General features: G+C 42.5%; 1 protein-coding gene across 4 annotated transcripts in view; it reads right to left on the reverse strand.

The window, feature by feature from the left end:
- Positions 1–17,678, reverse strand: part of dock3 (dedicator of cytokinesis 3) — a 980,202-nt gene that overhangs the window by 386,759 nt on the left and 575,765 nt on the right. For all 4 annotated transcript variants that reach the window (XM_043708482.2, XM_043708483.2, XM_043708484.2 and 1 more), the window contains exon 13: positions 756–844. In XM_043708482.2, the coding sequence (XP_043564417.1) occupies positions 756–844 (89 nt within the window). The remainder of the gene's footprint in view (positions 1–755; positions 845–17,678) is intronic.

The raw sequence follows: 17,678 nt of genomic DNA on the forward strand, positions 1-17,678 counted from the left end.
AGCTCTACATCTCCATGATGCACTGTGCCAACTCTTCAAAGATTGTTCAACAGAATTGTCAAAACTGCAACCACCAATGCTTAGGTGTACAAGGGTGGCAGATGCATTGGAACACCACCAATTTTAAGCCACTCACCACCACTACTCACATCCTGCCAATCTTTCATCATTGATGGGTTAAAAATCACACAGTTCTCCACTAGCAGCACTACAAGCCCTATTTGAATCAAGATAAATACATTCTGAACAACTTGGAAGAAGGCCCCACAATAGAAAACAAGTGAAATGTTTACTATGATCACACTCTGGGTGCAGATCAGTCCCCTGTTCCTGAGATGTTGTGATTGCAGTCTCAACATGCAGTCTCAAGCACTCAGTGATTGGCTGCTTAAACCCATAATTAATATGTGAGACCTTCACATATAATTAAGTCTATATACTCAGTACGAAATGATTCAACTTGCTTAATGAGTTCAATTATTGATGAGAATTGTGGACTGATGAGCAATTATAGTTATGGTAGAGTTACTACAACAAAATGTTTCACCATCAACAACTTACAAAACTTTTGTTTGAAAGCCAATTGTAAGTTATGAAAGATGCTTATTAAAGGGAGGCTGCAGTCTAACTACGAAGTCTCATATGGAAGTGCAATGGAAAATAATAGCATTTTTTGACAATGCAGGTTTGGGGCAGAACTCAAAAAATTTCTTTCGAATATAGGCCAAGAGTGTAAACAAGATGCAGAGATTTACCGTAATTTGTGCTGGCTGCAGTATACTTGTTGCTGGATTTGCGAATTATATTTTCATGGATTTGATACCATTCATTTTCATTATTACACCTGGTCAAAAAAGAAGGAAAGTAAGAAATGTTAGAAATCACTTCTTAGTGAATGATAGGGAAATCAAATACTTTCACAAAAGCCCATTGCAACTTTTCACTCAAACACAAAAACCAACAATAACTGATTTCTCATTGTAATGCAATGAAGACCCTAACAACAGTGAACTGGAGCTCGGTATTTATGGTCAAATGCTCAGTCAAAAATATAAGAGCTCCAAGACAAATGAAAGATCACCTTGTTTATTGAAAACCAATTGAAATATTATTTATTGTGATATATTATATTGTTTGAGCTCATAATACAGTGAATAGAATTGTAGAGTCATACAGCATGGAAGCAGACCCTTCAGTCCAAGCATAACATAATCCCAAACTAAATTAGATCTACCTGCCAGTGTTTGGCCCATATCCCTCCAAACATTTCTTATTCATGTATTTATTCAAATGTCTTTTTAACATTGTCACTGTACCCGCATCCACCATTCCTCAGGTTAAAAATAAATGCCCCTCAATTCTTTTTAAAATCTTTCTCCTCACTACTTAAAAACATGCCCCCAGTCTTGAAACCCCGTACCCCTGGAAAAAGAAACGTGCCATTCACTTTATCAATACCTGTCACAATTTAGTAAACCTCTATAAGATCACCCTTCTCGTGAAAAAAGTTTCAGCCTATCCTTATAACTCAAATCCTCCATTCCCAGCAACATCCTAATAAACCTTTTTTGAACCCTCTCCAGTTTAATAATAGCCTTCCAATAACAGGGCGATCTGAATTTGTCATAGTACTCAGCAATGTCCCCACTGACTTCATCTGCGGGAAATGCACCCAACTCCAGCTCCTCGGAAACAACGTTAGGGAACTGGAGCTGGAGCTGGATGAACTTCAGATCACCCGGGAGGTTGAGGAAGTAATTGAGAGGAGATAGTCACACATCAGGTACTGGGAAAAGGTAGATGGGACAGAAAAGGAACAGGCAAGCAGTGCAGGAATCCCCTGTGGCTGTTCCCCTCAATAACATGTATGCTGTTTTGGATACTGTTGTGGGTGTGTGGGGGACTTACCAGAGGTAAGCCATGGGGTACAGGTCTCTGAAACAGAATCTGTCCATGTTGCTCAGAAGGAAAGGGGGGGGAAGAGGAGTAGAGCATTAGTCACTAGGAACTCCATAGTCAGGGGGACAGATAGGAGATTCTGTGCGATACTCACAGGTGATGTGTTGCCTCCCAATTGCCAGAGTCCGTTATGTCTCTGATCGTGTTTTCAGGATCCTTAAAGGGGAGGGAGAGCAGCCCCAAGTCGTGCTCCACGTAGGCGGCAACAACATAAGTAGGAAAAGGAATGGGCATGTAAGGCAGAAATTCAAGGAGCTAGGGTGAAAGCTTGGAGCTAGCACAAACAGAGTTATCTCTGGTTTGTTACCCATGCTACATGCTAGCGAGGCAAGGAATAGGGGGTGAGAGAGAGGAGTTGAACATGTAGCTACAGGGATGGTGCAGGAGGGAGGGTTTCAGATACCTCGATAATTGGGGCTCATTCGGGTGTAAATGGGACCTCTACAAACAGGATGGTCTACACCTGAACCAGAAGGGTACCAACATCCTGGGGGTGGGGAGTGGGGAGAGGTTTGCTAATGCTCTTCAGGAGAATTTAAACTAATTCAGCAGGGGGTGGGAACCTGAATTGTAGCTATAGTGTATAGGAATTCGAGAGAAGTGAGGTCATAAATAAGGTTTCAAGGTTGCAAGAGTGTATCAGCAGGCAGGAAGATAGTTTGAAGTGTGTCTACTTCAATGCCAAGATGGTGAACTTGCAGCATGGATTGCTACTGGGTCTTCGATGTTGTGGCCATTTTGGAGACATCGATAGAGCAGGGACTGGAATAGTTGTTGCAGGTTCTAGATTTAGATGTTTCAGTAAGAACAGGGAAGGCAGTGAAAGAGGGGGAGGTGTGGCATTGTTAGTCCAGGACAGTATTACAGTGGCAGAAAGGACTCATCTACTGAGGTAGTATCGGCTGAGGTTAGAAACAGGAAAGGAGAACTCACCCTGTTGGGAGTTTTCTATAGGCCTCCGAATAGTTCCAGAGATGTAGAGGAAAGGATTGCAAAGATGATTCTGGATAGGAGCGAAAGTAATAGGTAGTTGTTATGGGGAACTTTTAACTTTCCAAAAATTGACAGGAAATGCTATAGTTCGAGTACTTTAGACGGGTCAGCTTTGGTCCAATGTGTGCAGAAGGGTTTCCTGACACAGTATGTGGATAGGCCAACAACAGGTGAGGTCTAACATTGGATTTGGTACTGGGTAATGAACCAGCCAGGTGTCAGATTTGGAGGTAGGTGAGCACTTTGGTGATAGTGACCACAATTCGTTTATGTTTACTTAAGCGATGGAAAGGGATAGGTATATACCGCAGGGGGAAGAGTAATAGTTGGGGGAAGGGCAATTATGAGGCGATTAGGCAAGATTTAGGATGCATAGAATGGGGAAGGAAACTGCAGGGGATGGGAACAATTGAAATGTGAAGCTTGTTCGAGGAACAGCTACTGCGGGTCCTTGATAAATATCTACCTGTCAGGAAGGGAGGAAGTGGTCGAGCGAGGGAATCATGGTTTACTAAAGAAGTTGAATCTCTTGTCAAGAGGATGAAGGAGGCTTATGTAAAGTTGAGATGTGAAGGCTCAGTTAGGGCACTTGAGAGTTACAAGTCAGCCAGGAAGGACCTAAAGAGAGAGCTAAGAAGAGTCAGGAGGGGACATGAAAAGTTTTTGGCAGGTGAGATCAAGGAAAACCCTAAGTTTTCTATAGGTATGTCATGAGTAAAAGAATGACGAGGCTTAGATTGGTGCCAGTCAATGATAGTAATGGGAAGTTGTGTGTGGAGTCCGAGGAATAAGGAGAAGCACTAAATGAATATATTCACACAGGAAAAAGACAATGTTGTCGAGGAGCATACTGAGATACAGGCTACTAGACTAGACAGGATTGAGGTTCACAAGGAGGAGGTGTTAGCAATTCTGGAAAGTGTATATAAACCCCTTGGGCCGGATGTGATTTATCCAAGGATTCTCTGGGAAGCTCGGGAGGAGACAGCAGACCCTTTGGCTTTGATCTTTATGTCGTCATTGTCTACAGGAATAATGCCAGAAAACTGGAGGATAGCAAATTTCATCCCCTTGTTCAAGAAGGGGAGCAGAGACAACCCTGGTAATTATAGACCAGTTGTGGGTAAAGTGTTGCAAAAGGTTACAAGAGATAGGATTTATAATCATCCAGAAAGGAATAAGTTGATCAGGGATAGTGAACTCGGTTTTGTGAAGGGTAGGTCATGCCTCACAAATCTTGTTCAGTTCTTGGAGAAGGTGACCAAATAGGTGAATGAGGTAAAGTGGTTGATGTGGTGTATATGGATATCAGTAATGGCGTTTGAAAAGGTTGCCCATGGTAGGCTATTGCAGAAAATATGGTGGCATGGGATTGAGGGTGATTTAGCAGTTTGGATCAGAAATTGGCTACTTGTAAGAAGACAGAGGGTGATGGTTGATGGGAAATGTTCATCCTGGAGTTCAGTTACTAGTGGTGTACTGCAAGGATCTGTTTGGGGCCACTGCTGTTTGTCATTTTTATAAATGACCTGAATGAGGGTGTAGAAGGATGTGTTAGTAAATTTGCGGATGATACTCGGGTTGGTGGAGTTGTGGATATTGCAGAAGGAGATTGCAGGTTACAGAGGGACATAGATAAGCTGCAGAGCTGGGCTGTGAGGTGCCAAATGGAGTTTAATGTGGAAAAGTGTGAGGTGATTCAGTTTGGAAGGAATAATAGGAATACAGAGTACAGGTGCACAATCCTTTATCCGAAATGGTTGGGACCAGCTGGTTTACAGAATTCAGAATTTTTCGAATTTCAGAGTAAGTGAAATTGTGAATGAGATAATTGACAGTTGGATGGTGAAATTTTAAAAAATCTTACCAAAGAACACTTACTGTGAGTAAAACGGACTTTGAGACAGAATTGAGGCCTGCTGTACTGGGCCACGCCCCCATGTTGCATCTGAGTGACACGCATCGCCTGGGTGTGGAGTTGCGTTAGCTGTTTTGCACGCCAAAAAACCTTGTTAGTGAGAAAAAAACTTCACAAAAAACCTTCGGACTTCGTAGCTTTTAGGGTTTCGAGATTTTGGATAAAAGGTTGCCTACCTGTATTGGGCTAATGGTAAGATCTTTGGTAGTGTGGATGAGCAGAGAGACCTCGATGTCCATGTTCATAGATCCCTGAAAGTTTCCACCCAAGTTGATAGGGTTTTTAAGAAGGCATACAGTGTGTTAGCTTTTATTGGTAGAGGGATTGAGCTTCAGAGCCATGAGGTCATGTTGCAGCTGTACGAAACTCTGGTGCACCTGCACTTGGAGTACTGTGTACAGTTCTGGTTGCAGCAATATAGGGATGTGGAAGCTTTGGAAAGGGTGCAGAGGAGATTTACCAGGATGTTGCCTGGTATGGAGGGAAGGTCATATGAGGAAAGGCTGATGGACCTGAGGCTGTTTTCATTGGAGAGAAGAAGGAAAGGCTGATGGACTTGAGGCTGTTTTCATGGAGAGAAGAAGGTTGAGAGGTGACTTCATAAAGACATAAAAGATAATCAGAGCATTAGATAGAGTGGGTAGTAGGAGTCTTTTACCTCGGATGGTGATGGCTAGCACACGGAGAATTATCTTTAAATTGAGGAATTTTAGATATAAGCCAATGTCAGAGGTAGGTTCTTTACTCAGAGAGTAGTAAGGGTGTGGAAAGGTTTGCCTGCAAGAGTAGTAGACTCGCCAACCTCAAGGGCATTTAAATGGTCATTGGATGAACATATGGATGACCATTGAATAGTGTAGGTTAAATGGGCTTTAGATTGGTTTCACAGGTTGGCACAGAAGGGCCTGGACTGCACTGTAATGTTCTATGTTCTGTGTACCTGATTAGGTCCTGATGTTGTGAAATTTGAAAGGGTTCAGAAAAGATTTACAAAGGTGTTACCAGGTGTGGTGTAAAATTCCAAGCAGTGGAATGTGGTGAAACGGTTAAAAATTATGTCCCAATACATGTGTGAATCTAACCGGAATGGAGGTGTTGCTTAGTCCCGTGTGAATCTTCTTATCTGTATGTAACCAGAATGGAATGTGTTTTTTAGCCTTGCTCTGCTGTTATTATCTGTATGTAACCAGAATGGAATGTGTTTTTCTGCTGTTCACATGAATGTTTATATCTGGAAAAGAGTATATCAGCCGGAAAAGTCTCCAGTTCGGAGAGTCTGCTCCGGGGTTACGTTTAACCGCCGAGCGTGGGTTGTTGGCAACCGCTCTACGAGAACTGACGGCTCCCAGTTTTGGTAACATGTAGAGTGAGTATAAGCCAGACCCGTTGTAAGTACGAGACTGGTTGTGGTGACACTGCGGGGAATAAAACACTTATATTCTAGCAGACTCGCCTCTTGGCTGTTTGTTCTGTGTCAGACTACTTTCCTGCGAGCCTGGTCCTTGACCTTGAGAATTTTTTAAAACATTTTGGCGTAGTCGGCAGGATCAATCGCAATTGAGGAGAGATTTTGATACAGAACAATGTTTTGGAAAACGACTAAGAAACCAGAAGAACAAACTGTGGAGGTCCCGACCGTCCCGGGATGGCATGGATGTGGGCATGTACGTGGCAGTTTGTTTGAGAAAGGATCCCAGTCCTGCCGAAGAACCCCTTGCCTGGGGTACAGCGGAGGATGTGGGCATGTCCAAAAGGCTGAAGCGGAGTTAACAGAATTGAATGGGATTGAACTGAACTGAACTGAGTGGAACTGAAGTGAATCAAATTGAACGGAACAAAATGGAACTGAGCTAAATTGAATTGAAATGGACGGAACTGAATTGAACACAATTGAATTGAACTGAACAGACCTGAACTGAGCTGAATTGAATTACACTGAATTGACTGAACTGAAATTAACTGAAACGAATTGAACTGAATTAAGCATAATGTAACACATGTATTGGGCCAAGCAGTGGAATGTGGTGTAAAATTCCAAGCAGTGGAATGTGGTGAAACGGTTAAAAATTATGTCCCAATACATGTGTGAATCTAACCGGAATGGAGGTGTTGCTTAGTCCCGTGTGAATCTTCTTATCTGTATGTAACCAGAATGGAATGTGTTTTTTAGCCTTGCTCTGCTGTTATTATCTGTATGTAACCAGAATGGAATGTGTTTTTCTGCTGTTCACATGAATGTTTATATCTGGAAAAGAGTATATCAGCCGGAAAAGTCTCCAGTTCGGTGAGTCTGCTCCGGGGTTACGTTTAACCGCCGAGCGTGGGTTGTTGGCAACCGCTCTACGAGAACTGACGGCTCCCAGTTTTGGTAACATGTAGAGTGAGTATAAGCCAGACCCGTTCTGGCGACGCTGCGGGGAATAAAATGCCCATATTCTAGCAGACTCGCCTCTTGGTCGTTTGTTCTGTGTCAGACTACTCTCCTACGAACCTGACCTTGAGAATTTTTTTAAAACACCAGGGTTGAAGGGTTTGAGCTATTGGAGGAGGCGGGATTGCCTAGGACTATTTACCTTGGAGTGTCGGAGGCTGAGGGGTGACCTTTTAGACATTTATAAAATCATGAGTTGCATGGATAGGGTGAATACACAAAGTGTCTTTCCCAGGCTGGAGGAGTCCAGAACTGGAGAACTGCTAAATGGGACTAGATTAATTTAGGATATCTGATCGACATGGATTAATTGAGCTGAAGGGTCTGTTTCCATGCTGTACATCTCCATGATTCTACATAGACAGAGTAATTAAGGAGGTGCTTAGCATGCTTGCCTTTATTGTTCAGCCCTTTGAGTATTGAAGTTGGGACATCATTTGGAGTAATCCTTACTTCCCACATTCTACAGCAGGAGCATTCAACTGCCCTAACATCCATTTCCATTGTTCTGAATTCCCAAAGAGACTATTGAAAAAAAATCTAATAACCTTACCAATCCAGTGCACAAAACCCTTTTTTTGGTTGCAGAAGGACTATGGGTGGGAGACACTGCCTAAGTAGTGTTTTGGGTAAAGCAATCACCCAAATATATCACCTCACTTACTCAGCCATCTAGTGTCTGCTCCTGCTCAGAGTGTGCTCCACCTATACACGAGATCAGTTATTAAAGGATTAATTTACCTACTCGGCAGCCCCCAGTCCTCACTCTCGGTATACCGTAGAGCTCTGTGGGAAGCTAGGGAAGTGATTGCTGGCTCCTTGCTGGGATATTTGTATCATCGATAGCTATAGGTGAGGTGGCAGAAGACTGGAGATTGGATAACATGTTGCCACTATTTTAGAAGACGATAAGGAAAAGCCACGGTACTAGAGACTGGTGAGCCTGACATCGGTAGTGGACAAATTGTTGAAGGGAATCCTGAGGGGCATGTTCCTAAGGGCCTTATGTGTATGTGGAAAGGCATGGAATGATTAGGAATAGTCAACATGGCCCGGTGCCAGTAGGGGAGGGTGGGTTGTTGAGGGGGCGTGGACCTGATCAAGTAGTCACAGAGGGAACAGTCTTTGCGGAAAGCAGATGGGATGGAGAGGGAAATATATCCCTGGTGGTGGGGTCCATTTGTAGATGGTAGAAATGTCGGCAGATGGTGTGGTTTTTGCGGAGGTTGGTGGGGTGGAAGATGTGGACCGGAGGGGTTCTGTCCTTGTTGCGGTTAGAGGGGTGGGGTTCGAGGGCGGAGGTGTGGGGATGTGGATGAGATGCGTTGGAGGGCATCTTCAACCACGTGGGAGGGGAAATTACAGTCTTTAAAGGAGGAGGCCATCTGGTGTGTTCTGTGGTGGAACTGGTCCTTCTGGGAGCAGATTCGGCGGAGGAGGAGGAATTGCAATACAGGATAGTATTTTTGCAGGACATAGGTTGGGAGGAGGTGTAATTCAGGTAGCAGTGAGAGTCGGTGGGTTTGTAAAAAATGTCGGTGTAGAGTTGGTCGTCGTGGATGGAGATGGAGAGGTCTAGGAACGGGAGGGAGATGTCAGAGATGGTCCATGTGAATTTAAGGTTAGTGTTGAATGTGTTGGTGAAATTGATCAACTGCTCAACCTCCTCATGGGAGCACGAGGTGGCACCGATGCAGTCATCAACGTAGTGGAGGAAAAGGTAGGGAGTGGTGCCGGTGTAGCTACGGAAGATGAACTGTTCTACATAGCCGACAAAGAGAAAAGCATAGCTGGGGCCCATCCAGGTGCCCATGTTCTGTGGTAAAACTGGTCCTCCTGGTCTTTAAAGACCATAATTTCCCCTCCCATGTGGTTGAAGATACCCTCCAATCCATCTCACCCACATCCCGCACCTCCGCCCTCAAACCCCACCTCTCCATCCGCAGCAAGGACAGAACCCCCTTGGTCTTCACCTTCCACCCCACCAACCTCTGCAATACCACATCATCCACCGACATTTCCGCCACCTACGAGGGATATATTTCCCTCCCCACCTCTATCTACTTTCCACAAAGACCATTCCCTTGGTGACTACCTGGTCAGGTCCATGCCCCCCAACAACCCACCCTCCCCTCCTGGCACCTTCCCCTGCCACTGCAGGAATTGCAAAATCTGCGCCCACACCTCCCCCCTCACCTTGCAGAGCGCTTCAGGGAACATCTCCGGGACACTTGCACCAACCAGCCCCACCGCCCGTGGCCAAACATTTCAACTCCCCCTCTCACTCTGCCGAGGACATGCAGGTCCTAGGCCTCCTCCACTGCCACTCCCTCACCACCAGACGCCTGGAGGATGAACGCCTCATCTTCCGCTTCGGAACTCTTCAACCCCAGGGCATCAACGTGGACTTCATAGTTTCCTCATTTCCCCTCCTTACCCCAGTTCCAAACTTCCAGCTCAGCACCATCCACATGACCTGTCCCACCTGTCAATCTTCCTTCCCACCTATACGCTTCACCCTCCATCCACCTATTGCACTCCCAGCTACCTTGTCCCCAGCCCCACCCCCTCCCATTTATCTCTCTGCCCCTGAGGCTTCCAGTCTCATTCCCGATAAAAGGCTCCTGCCCGAAACCTTGATTTTCCAGCTCCTTGGATGCTGCCTGACCTGCTGTGCATTTCCAGCACTACTCTAGTCTTGACTCTAATCTCCAGCATTTGCAGTCCTCACTTTCGCCTAAAACCTAGATACACCACATGCACTCATTAATATGTTTTGTCACATCCTCAAAGAATTTAATAAGGCTTGTCAGGCATGAAATTTTTGTTTTATCAAAATAGAATGTCTTGCAAATATCCAAATTAAACTTCATCTGCCACAACTCAAACATTGATCCAATTGATCAAGATCTCTTTGGAATTTTAGGTAACCTCTTCACTGCTCACCATACTACCAATTTTGGTGTCATTCACTAACTTACTAACCATGCCTCTATATTCTCAGCAGAATCATTTAAAAAAAATGACAAACATAAGTGGACCCAGCAGTGATCCCTGTGAAACCACTGGTAACAGGCCTCCAGTCGTAAAAATAACTCCCGCCACCACTCCCTGTCTTCTGCCATTAAGTCAATTTTGTATCCAATTGGCAAGCTCATCCTGAATTTCATTTGTGCTAACTTTACTAATGTGGAACCTTGTCAAATACTTTACTGAAATCCAATTAAACAATGTCTACTGCTCTGCCCTCGTTTATCTTCTCCTTTTTCAAAAAACTCAGTTATGTTTGTGAGACATGATTTCCCTCACACAAAACCATGCTGTCTCATCCATGACACAACCTCATCATTCTTGGTCTTTTCAAATGCATATAATTCTTTCAGAATCACCTCCAACAACTTACCTACCACTGAAGTCAGACTCATTGGTCTTTAATTCCCAGCCTTCTCCTTATATCCCTTCTTAAACAAAGGTACAACATTAGCCATTCTCCAGTCATCCAGCACCTCATCTGTAGTTATAGATGATGCAAATATTTCTCCAAGTGGCCCCACAATTTCCTCTCTCACTTCCTACAATGTCCTGGGATATGCTAGATCAGCTCCCAAGGATTTATCCATCTTTATCCACTTGATCTTCTGTAATGTGAACTGTTTTCAAAACATCAATATTTATTTCTAAGTTCTCTAGCATCCATTTCTTTCTCCACACTAAGGACTGACACAAAATATTCATTTAATATCTCTCCCATCTCCCAAGATTCAACTGAAAGATGATCTCTTTGATCTTTAAGGGGCTCTGCCCTCTCTCTCTAGTTGCTTTCTTACTCTTAATGAATTTTAGAATCTCTTTGGATTGTCCTTTGGATCTGCCAAGGCTATCTCAAATCCCTATTTGCCAACCTAATCTCCCTCTTAAGAATGCCCTCTTCATACTGGTCAAGAAAGTCATGTGAATCCAGTTGTCCACATCTAATATATGATTCTTTTTTAGTCTTGAGTTAAACCTCAATATCTTTATTCATCCATTGTTCTCTAATCCTATCAATGAATGATGTTACAGCATTGAATAGGAAAAAATAATTTCCAAAATCCTATATCGAATGAAATCTCCAGAAAATGTTTTGGTTCCATTCCACAGTGGTTATGCTAGTGGCTAGTCATCTAGAAATATGTTGGAGACCCAATTTCAATTCTTACCATGGCAGTTAGAGAATTCAAACTTGGTTAATTAAATACATTTAGAATAAAAAGCTCATATCAGTAATGACCCGGATTATAATAAAAATGTGTCCCAAAGTCCTTGCTTAAAAGTCAACCATTTTCAGTTACCATACATGTGCACCATAGTTAAATAGATCCCTGCACTCCAAAGAAACTGGACAGAGCACTTGGAATAGGCAATAAATGCTGATTTTGCCAAGAATGCCTATTTCCCACAGACAAGTACAAAAAGTTCTTGGAGCTGATTTGAACCTATTGAGAAAAGAGATAGTCACCTTTCAGAAATCAAGTGGCTGCCGGTTAGTAGAACTGAATTCTCCACCAGCAAAGACTATGTCTGATAAAGATTATTTATGTTTCTGCTTATTAATATGATTGTTTATAGTTTTTGAGAAGATTCGTAGCTCAGGTTGTTCATTAGGTTGTTGACTTGCTCGCTGAGCTGGTAAGCTTGTTTGCAGAGGTTTTGTCGCAGTACTAGGTAACATCATAAGTGCACCTCCGGTGAAGCATTGGTGTTCTGTCCTGCTTGTTACTTGTGAGACCTGGTTTGCTGAGGTGGGTGGTATCATTTCCAGTTTTGTTTCTTAGTAGTTGGTATATGGGGTCTAACTCTACATGCCTGTTAATGGAGTTCCAGGTTGAGTGCCAGGCCTCCAGGAATTCCCGTGCATGTCTTTGTTTGGCTTGTCCTAGGATGGATACATTGTTCCAGTCGAATTAGTGTCCTTCTTTGTCTGTGTGCATGGACACAAGTGATAGGTGGCAGTGTCTCTTGGTGGCTAGTTGGTGTTTGTGGACCCTGATAGCTAGTTTTCTACCGGTTTGCCCTATGTAATGTTTGTGGCAGTCAGAGAGAAGAGTCAGTTAGGGATCATCTGCTGAAGCATGAAATCTTTCTCTGCAGCAGCTTCTGTGCTTGCTACCAGCTAAAACCAAAGCAGAAAACACCTGAACTGGGAGAACTGACCATTCCCTGCCATTGTTAAACTAGGCTCTTTCTGAGACATTTCGGCACCTCTGCCTTTACGACCTCTCTTAAAAAAAACCAAAGACAAAGTAACCTTGTTAAAAGGACAGCATCGTCACTACATCCTCAAAACATTCGTTCAGTTTGTCAATTTCCCCTTCATATATCCCATGTTGACTTCATCCAATCAAATAATTATTTTCCAAACATCCAGAAATCACACTCTTTACATTAGATTTTTGTATTTTCCCTATAACTGACATCAGGAATACAAAAGTGTGTCGTTCCTGTTTTCTTTCTCCTTCCTTTCTGAAATAGTAGAGTTATATTTGCAATTTTTTAATCTGCAGGGACTGTTGCAGAATCAATATAATCTTGAAAGATAATCCCCAATACATCCACTACTTGTGTAGCCATAAACTTCAACACTCTAGGGTAAAGATGATTGTTTCCCAGGGAACTATCAAGTTTTAGTTTCATTGACTTCCCCAATACGGTTTTTCATTAATACTTATTCCATTTAGTTTCACACTATCACTGGACCTTTGGATCTTAATTATTTCAGAGTAACTGATTACCTTTTCAACTGTGAAGAGAAACAATCATTATAGAAATGCAGAGAAATATTGATTGTAGTTTTTTGATGATTGAGGGTTATTGAAGCCATGCCTGAAGTGAATGCAATTATTGGATGGTTCTATGATCTAAAAATTAGAACTAACAAATCTCTCTTTGGAAATTATAAGTCAAGTTGTCACTTCGTTTTGATTAAGGAAGGATGAAACATGTTGTAGAGGCAGTTCAGAGAAGGTTTATTAGATTAATACCTAGAATGAGAAGCTTGATGCTTGGCCTGTAATTCCTAGAGTTTAGAAGAGTAAGAAGTAACTTAATTGAAATATATAAGATCCTGAATGATCTTGACAGTGCTCATGTAGAGAGAATGTTTCCTCTTTTGAGAGCATCTAAAACTAGGGGTCACTTTTAGGGGTTGGTCATTTAAAACAGAGATGAGGCCAAGTTTACTCTCTCAGAGGGCTGTCTAAGTCATTTGAACTCTGAGGATGACTATAATATGGACTGTTATGGACTTCCAACAGAGAAAGAGCAAAGATCATTGAATGCTGCAGGAATGAAGCTTTGAGCACTGACTACTTTGTGAAGTCACATGTGGCAAACCCACTCAGTCTGCTGCCAAACATCTGATGAAGCAGATATCAAGATAAAGAAATTAAGGTCTGATGTTTTATCTTTTGCACATGGTGATGTCAGAGAATCACAGCTAGCTGTGGAGATTGAGGAACCACCATCACAGGAATCATGCATGCCCTTCCTAGTGCAGGTACACACACCTCGAGGTGTCTCAGACAACTGTAGTATGAGTGGCAAAGGTAAGTATCACATCACTTGTGAGCAGAAGCAGGTAAACAAGGTGTAGCAAGCTGTTGGCAGTCCCTATTGGAGAACAGAGGAGAGTTCCAGCCAGACATACCCTGGCTGTGTCCGCTGAATAGATGTAAGAACAGTACATTGATATGAATGGATTGTATAATACATCCTGTACCATTGACCAATCTGTTGCAGTAGTGGTACATGAATACATACACCCAATCAGGCATTCTCCTGCACCTGCATGCGTAGGTGAACCTGAAAGGATGGTATGAATAGTGTCACTCTTTTTTTCTGAAGCCAACCCTTCACTCTTTTATTTGAGGCTCATATAAGCATCATGCTCTCACATTATCACCCAATGAATAAAACTGTTTTTGCACACACGCAGCTGGCACACCATATTGTGATGCCATCCAATATATTGTGAGGAAGGGATATCACAGGCATTTTAGAGTTTGGGACAATGGTCATCTGTCTGCACAAGGCATGAAGGGTTCAGTCTGTAGGAGTTCTTGAAAAGGGCAGAGAAGTGACAGTAATATCACATTGGGTCTCACATGATTCCAAATTATACTATTTTGATTAAATGAATAAAAAATGAATCCAATTTAAAGTAGACGGGACCAAACTAATCTTGTAAGAGGCCCTTGAAGAGACACAGAAAAGACAGAATCTCAAAACTATCTCATTAATTTAAATCAAAATGGCATTTTTGTGGTGTTAGGATGCACTCTACCTCCGATAGGACTGCAGATTGCAAAGCTTTTGTGAAATATTGTGATTAAAAAGATTATCATTAATACACACGTGGCATGTACCTTGCTTTGGAAAATTGCCATTTTGTAATTATGCACTGTCTGTGTATGACGTCTGAAAGTATCATGCAATAAAGTAATTTTCTGCATTATGACAGCTCCATCCACGAGAACTGGATGCGGAATTGGACTCTGAAGGGCTGTAACCTGAATGTTTGGCTTAGATGCTTCCAATGAAGGATCTGCATTTCTCAGGAAAAGTGATCCTGAATCAGGGTATCCCAGACTTCCTTGCCATCCCAATTCATGTGTTGACAGATAAAGCTGAACTTGCTGCACAACCAGATGATTCTCTTCAAATTCCTTATCCTCTCACAAGACAATGCTCTCTTCCTGATGGACCTCCTCCATGTTCACTTCACTCTGGATAACTGCACAGAAGACCACAATGACATGGAAACCACTGAAGAGTCAAACTGCAGGGCATCCCTGACTAGTCAGGGCACTAGAATCTCACCTTAGGGGAATGAAGACCATTGTGCTGAACTGGCACTAGTTGCATTGTTCCTGTGCCTCAGTCGTGGGATTTTGCACTGGGGTCAGCAGCAACTTTTACTCTGACATTCCTTGTTAGCCAGGAACCATCCCAAGAAGGCTGTCAACTGGAATGAAGAGCTCTGGCACCTGAAACTGTCTCAGGATGAAAGATTCAGGAAACCTATTGTATACTCAAATGAACTGCTTGCAATGCTGCCACTCAGACTGCATTGTCATCCCTTTCCACAAAGGTGCTGACGATTCCACTACATTACTTGATCTTCATCACTGCTCCAGCCTAGTTTGGAGGAGGTAGCACCCAACCACAATTATAGATTCCTGAGATTCAGAAATAACTTGCTACTGATTGTGACTGCAATTAAGCATTCTAAATAACATCTCAATTTCAGCAATTTCTATATGACAACACAATTTCTTCAGCAGTAAGTCTGCAGCTATCAATGTGATCCTCTTTGCCTAGTCCCTCTTTTTAAACAAAATAGTAAATGTCTGATGCTTTACTGAAAGGCCTCCCACTATGCAGCTGCCTCATCTGTTTGGATGAGTCCCTGAGAAAGTGTGGAGGGCTGTGCAACATTACATTGCAGGTGGGAAAAAATAAACAATATGATTGGATAAATAACCAGCCAAAATGGTTTCTTCCTGCTTTCTGATGGGCTTACCTCCTTCCCAAAATGCTGCTTCAGACATAAGCTTGTCCACCTTCTCACCTGCTAGAAGTTCTGTGGTACGATGAAACCCAATAAACCTGCTGTCCTCACCCAGAATGTCCATGAATGGAAGAGGCTCCTAACTATACTGCAATACAGATCAATACTGATAACATGAGTATTTGTAGACTAGGTAAATCCTACTAAATGAGGGGACAAAGTGAGCGGAGAGAAAGTTAACTTAAAAAAGATTTGTCTTGCAACTGGTTATTTACGTGAAAATATAACATCCATCTTCAGGATGCTTCCATTGTAGGGGAACAGGGTTTGTCATTGCCAGTTATAATCCATATCTCACCAAGTCTCTTGACAGCTCCAATGACAGATTATGTCTTTCAACCTACTCAATGCATTGACGTGTTATGTAATAGCTTCATAACAAGCGTCTTCCACAAAGGTTTTTAGGAACAGGAGACTTTGTAATGCATGTGTAAAAAGCTTCATGCCAAATTTGACTTGAAGAGTTTATGCTTTGGAAATTCATAAATTCTTCAGTCATTATGTAACTCAGAAATAAGAGCCAATTGGCACAATGTCTCTGTCTCAATTAGCTGCATCTAAGTTTAAAAATAGGTCCTTTGATGCCGTGAGCCCACTGTGGTATGACTTCATATCATTTCTAACAAATAATACCATTTCCATTCCTCTAAAGAAACAAACACACAAAAACGGAAGCAACTCGTATAGTATTACCTTGTCTCTGTAAAACTTTTTTTTTTGCTTATTTTATCCTGAACTACAATGGACTGTAGTTGGCATCCAGTTCAACTAACACTTGTAGCTTCCCAATACATATCTGTGTAACTATCCTTCACTCGTGAACCAATCCAGTGAGTGGTAATGGGTTCTTTAAGAGGGTCATTGATAGACTAAGTAAATGGGCAAAACGTTAACAAATTGAGTATAATGTAGGAAAATGTACAGTTGTTCATTTTGGAATGGAGAACAAAAGAACCTGCAGAAAGCTGCAACACAAAGGGACTTGAAGACACTCAAACACAAAGCTCAGAATGCTAGCATACTGGTACAGCAGGTAATCAGGAAGAGTAATGGAAGCAAAAATTGCTGGCAAAACTCAGCAGGACTGGCAGCACCTGGGGAATGAAAGTCCCAGAAAGGAAGAGTCACTGGATTGGAAATGTTAACTGCGCTTTCTTCCCACAGACTCTGCAGACATACTGAGCTTGGCCAGCAATTTTTGTTTTTGTTTCAGAACTCCAGTATCCACTGTGCTTTGTTTTATTATAATGCAATGTTGGCCCTCAATTCAAGTGGGTTGGAGTATGTGAGCAAGGAAGTCTTACTACAAGGTATTGGTGAGACCACATCTGGAGCACTGTGAGCAGTTTTGATCCCCTTATTTAAGGAAAGATATCATTTCAATGGAGACAGTTCAGAGAAGGTTTACTAGGATGATCCCTGTTTGAAGAGACTGTCTACTAAGCAAGACTAATAAAGTTGGTACTCTACTCATTGAAGCATTTATGATTCTTAATGGGTTTGATGGGGCAAATGCTGAGAGGATGTTTTCCCTCATGCTTAGAGTTTAGGACCAGATGGTGTAGTTCAAAATAAAGGGGGCATCAATTTAAGACTGAAATGAGGAGGGCTTTCTTCTCTCAGAGGGTTGAGTGTCTTTGGAACTCTCTTTGGAACAGACAGCTGTGGGGACAGAATCCTTGTGTACATTTAAGACTGCGTTAAATAGATTTTTGATCAGTAGGGGAATCAAAGGTTACAAGGCAAGATCAAGAAAGTGGATGTGAGGA

Source organism: Chiloscyllium plagiosum, unplaced genomic scaffold (genome assembly GCF_037043375.1).
Source record: "Chiloscyllium plagiosum isolate Xiang-an unplaced genomic scaffold, Cpla_swu_hap1 HiC_scaffold_14, whole genome shotgun sequence".
NCBI classification, from domain to species: domain Eukaryota; kingdom Metazoa; phylum Chordata; class Chondrichthyes; order Orectolobiformes; family Hemiscylliidae; genus Chiloscyllium; species Chiloscyllium plagiosum.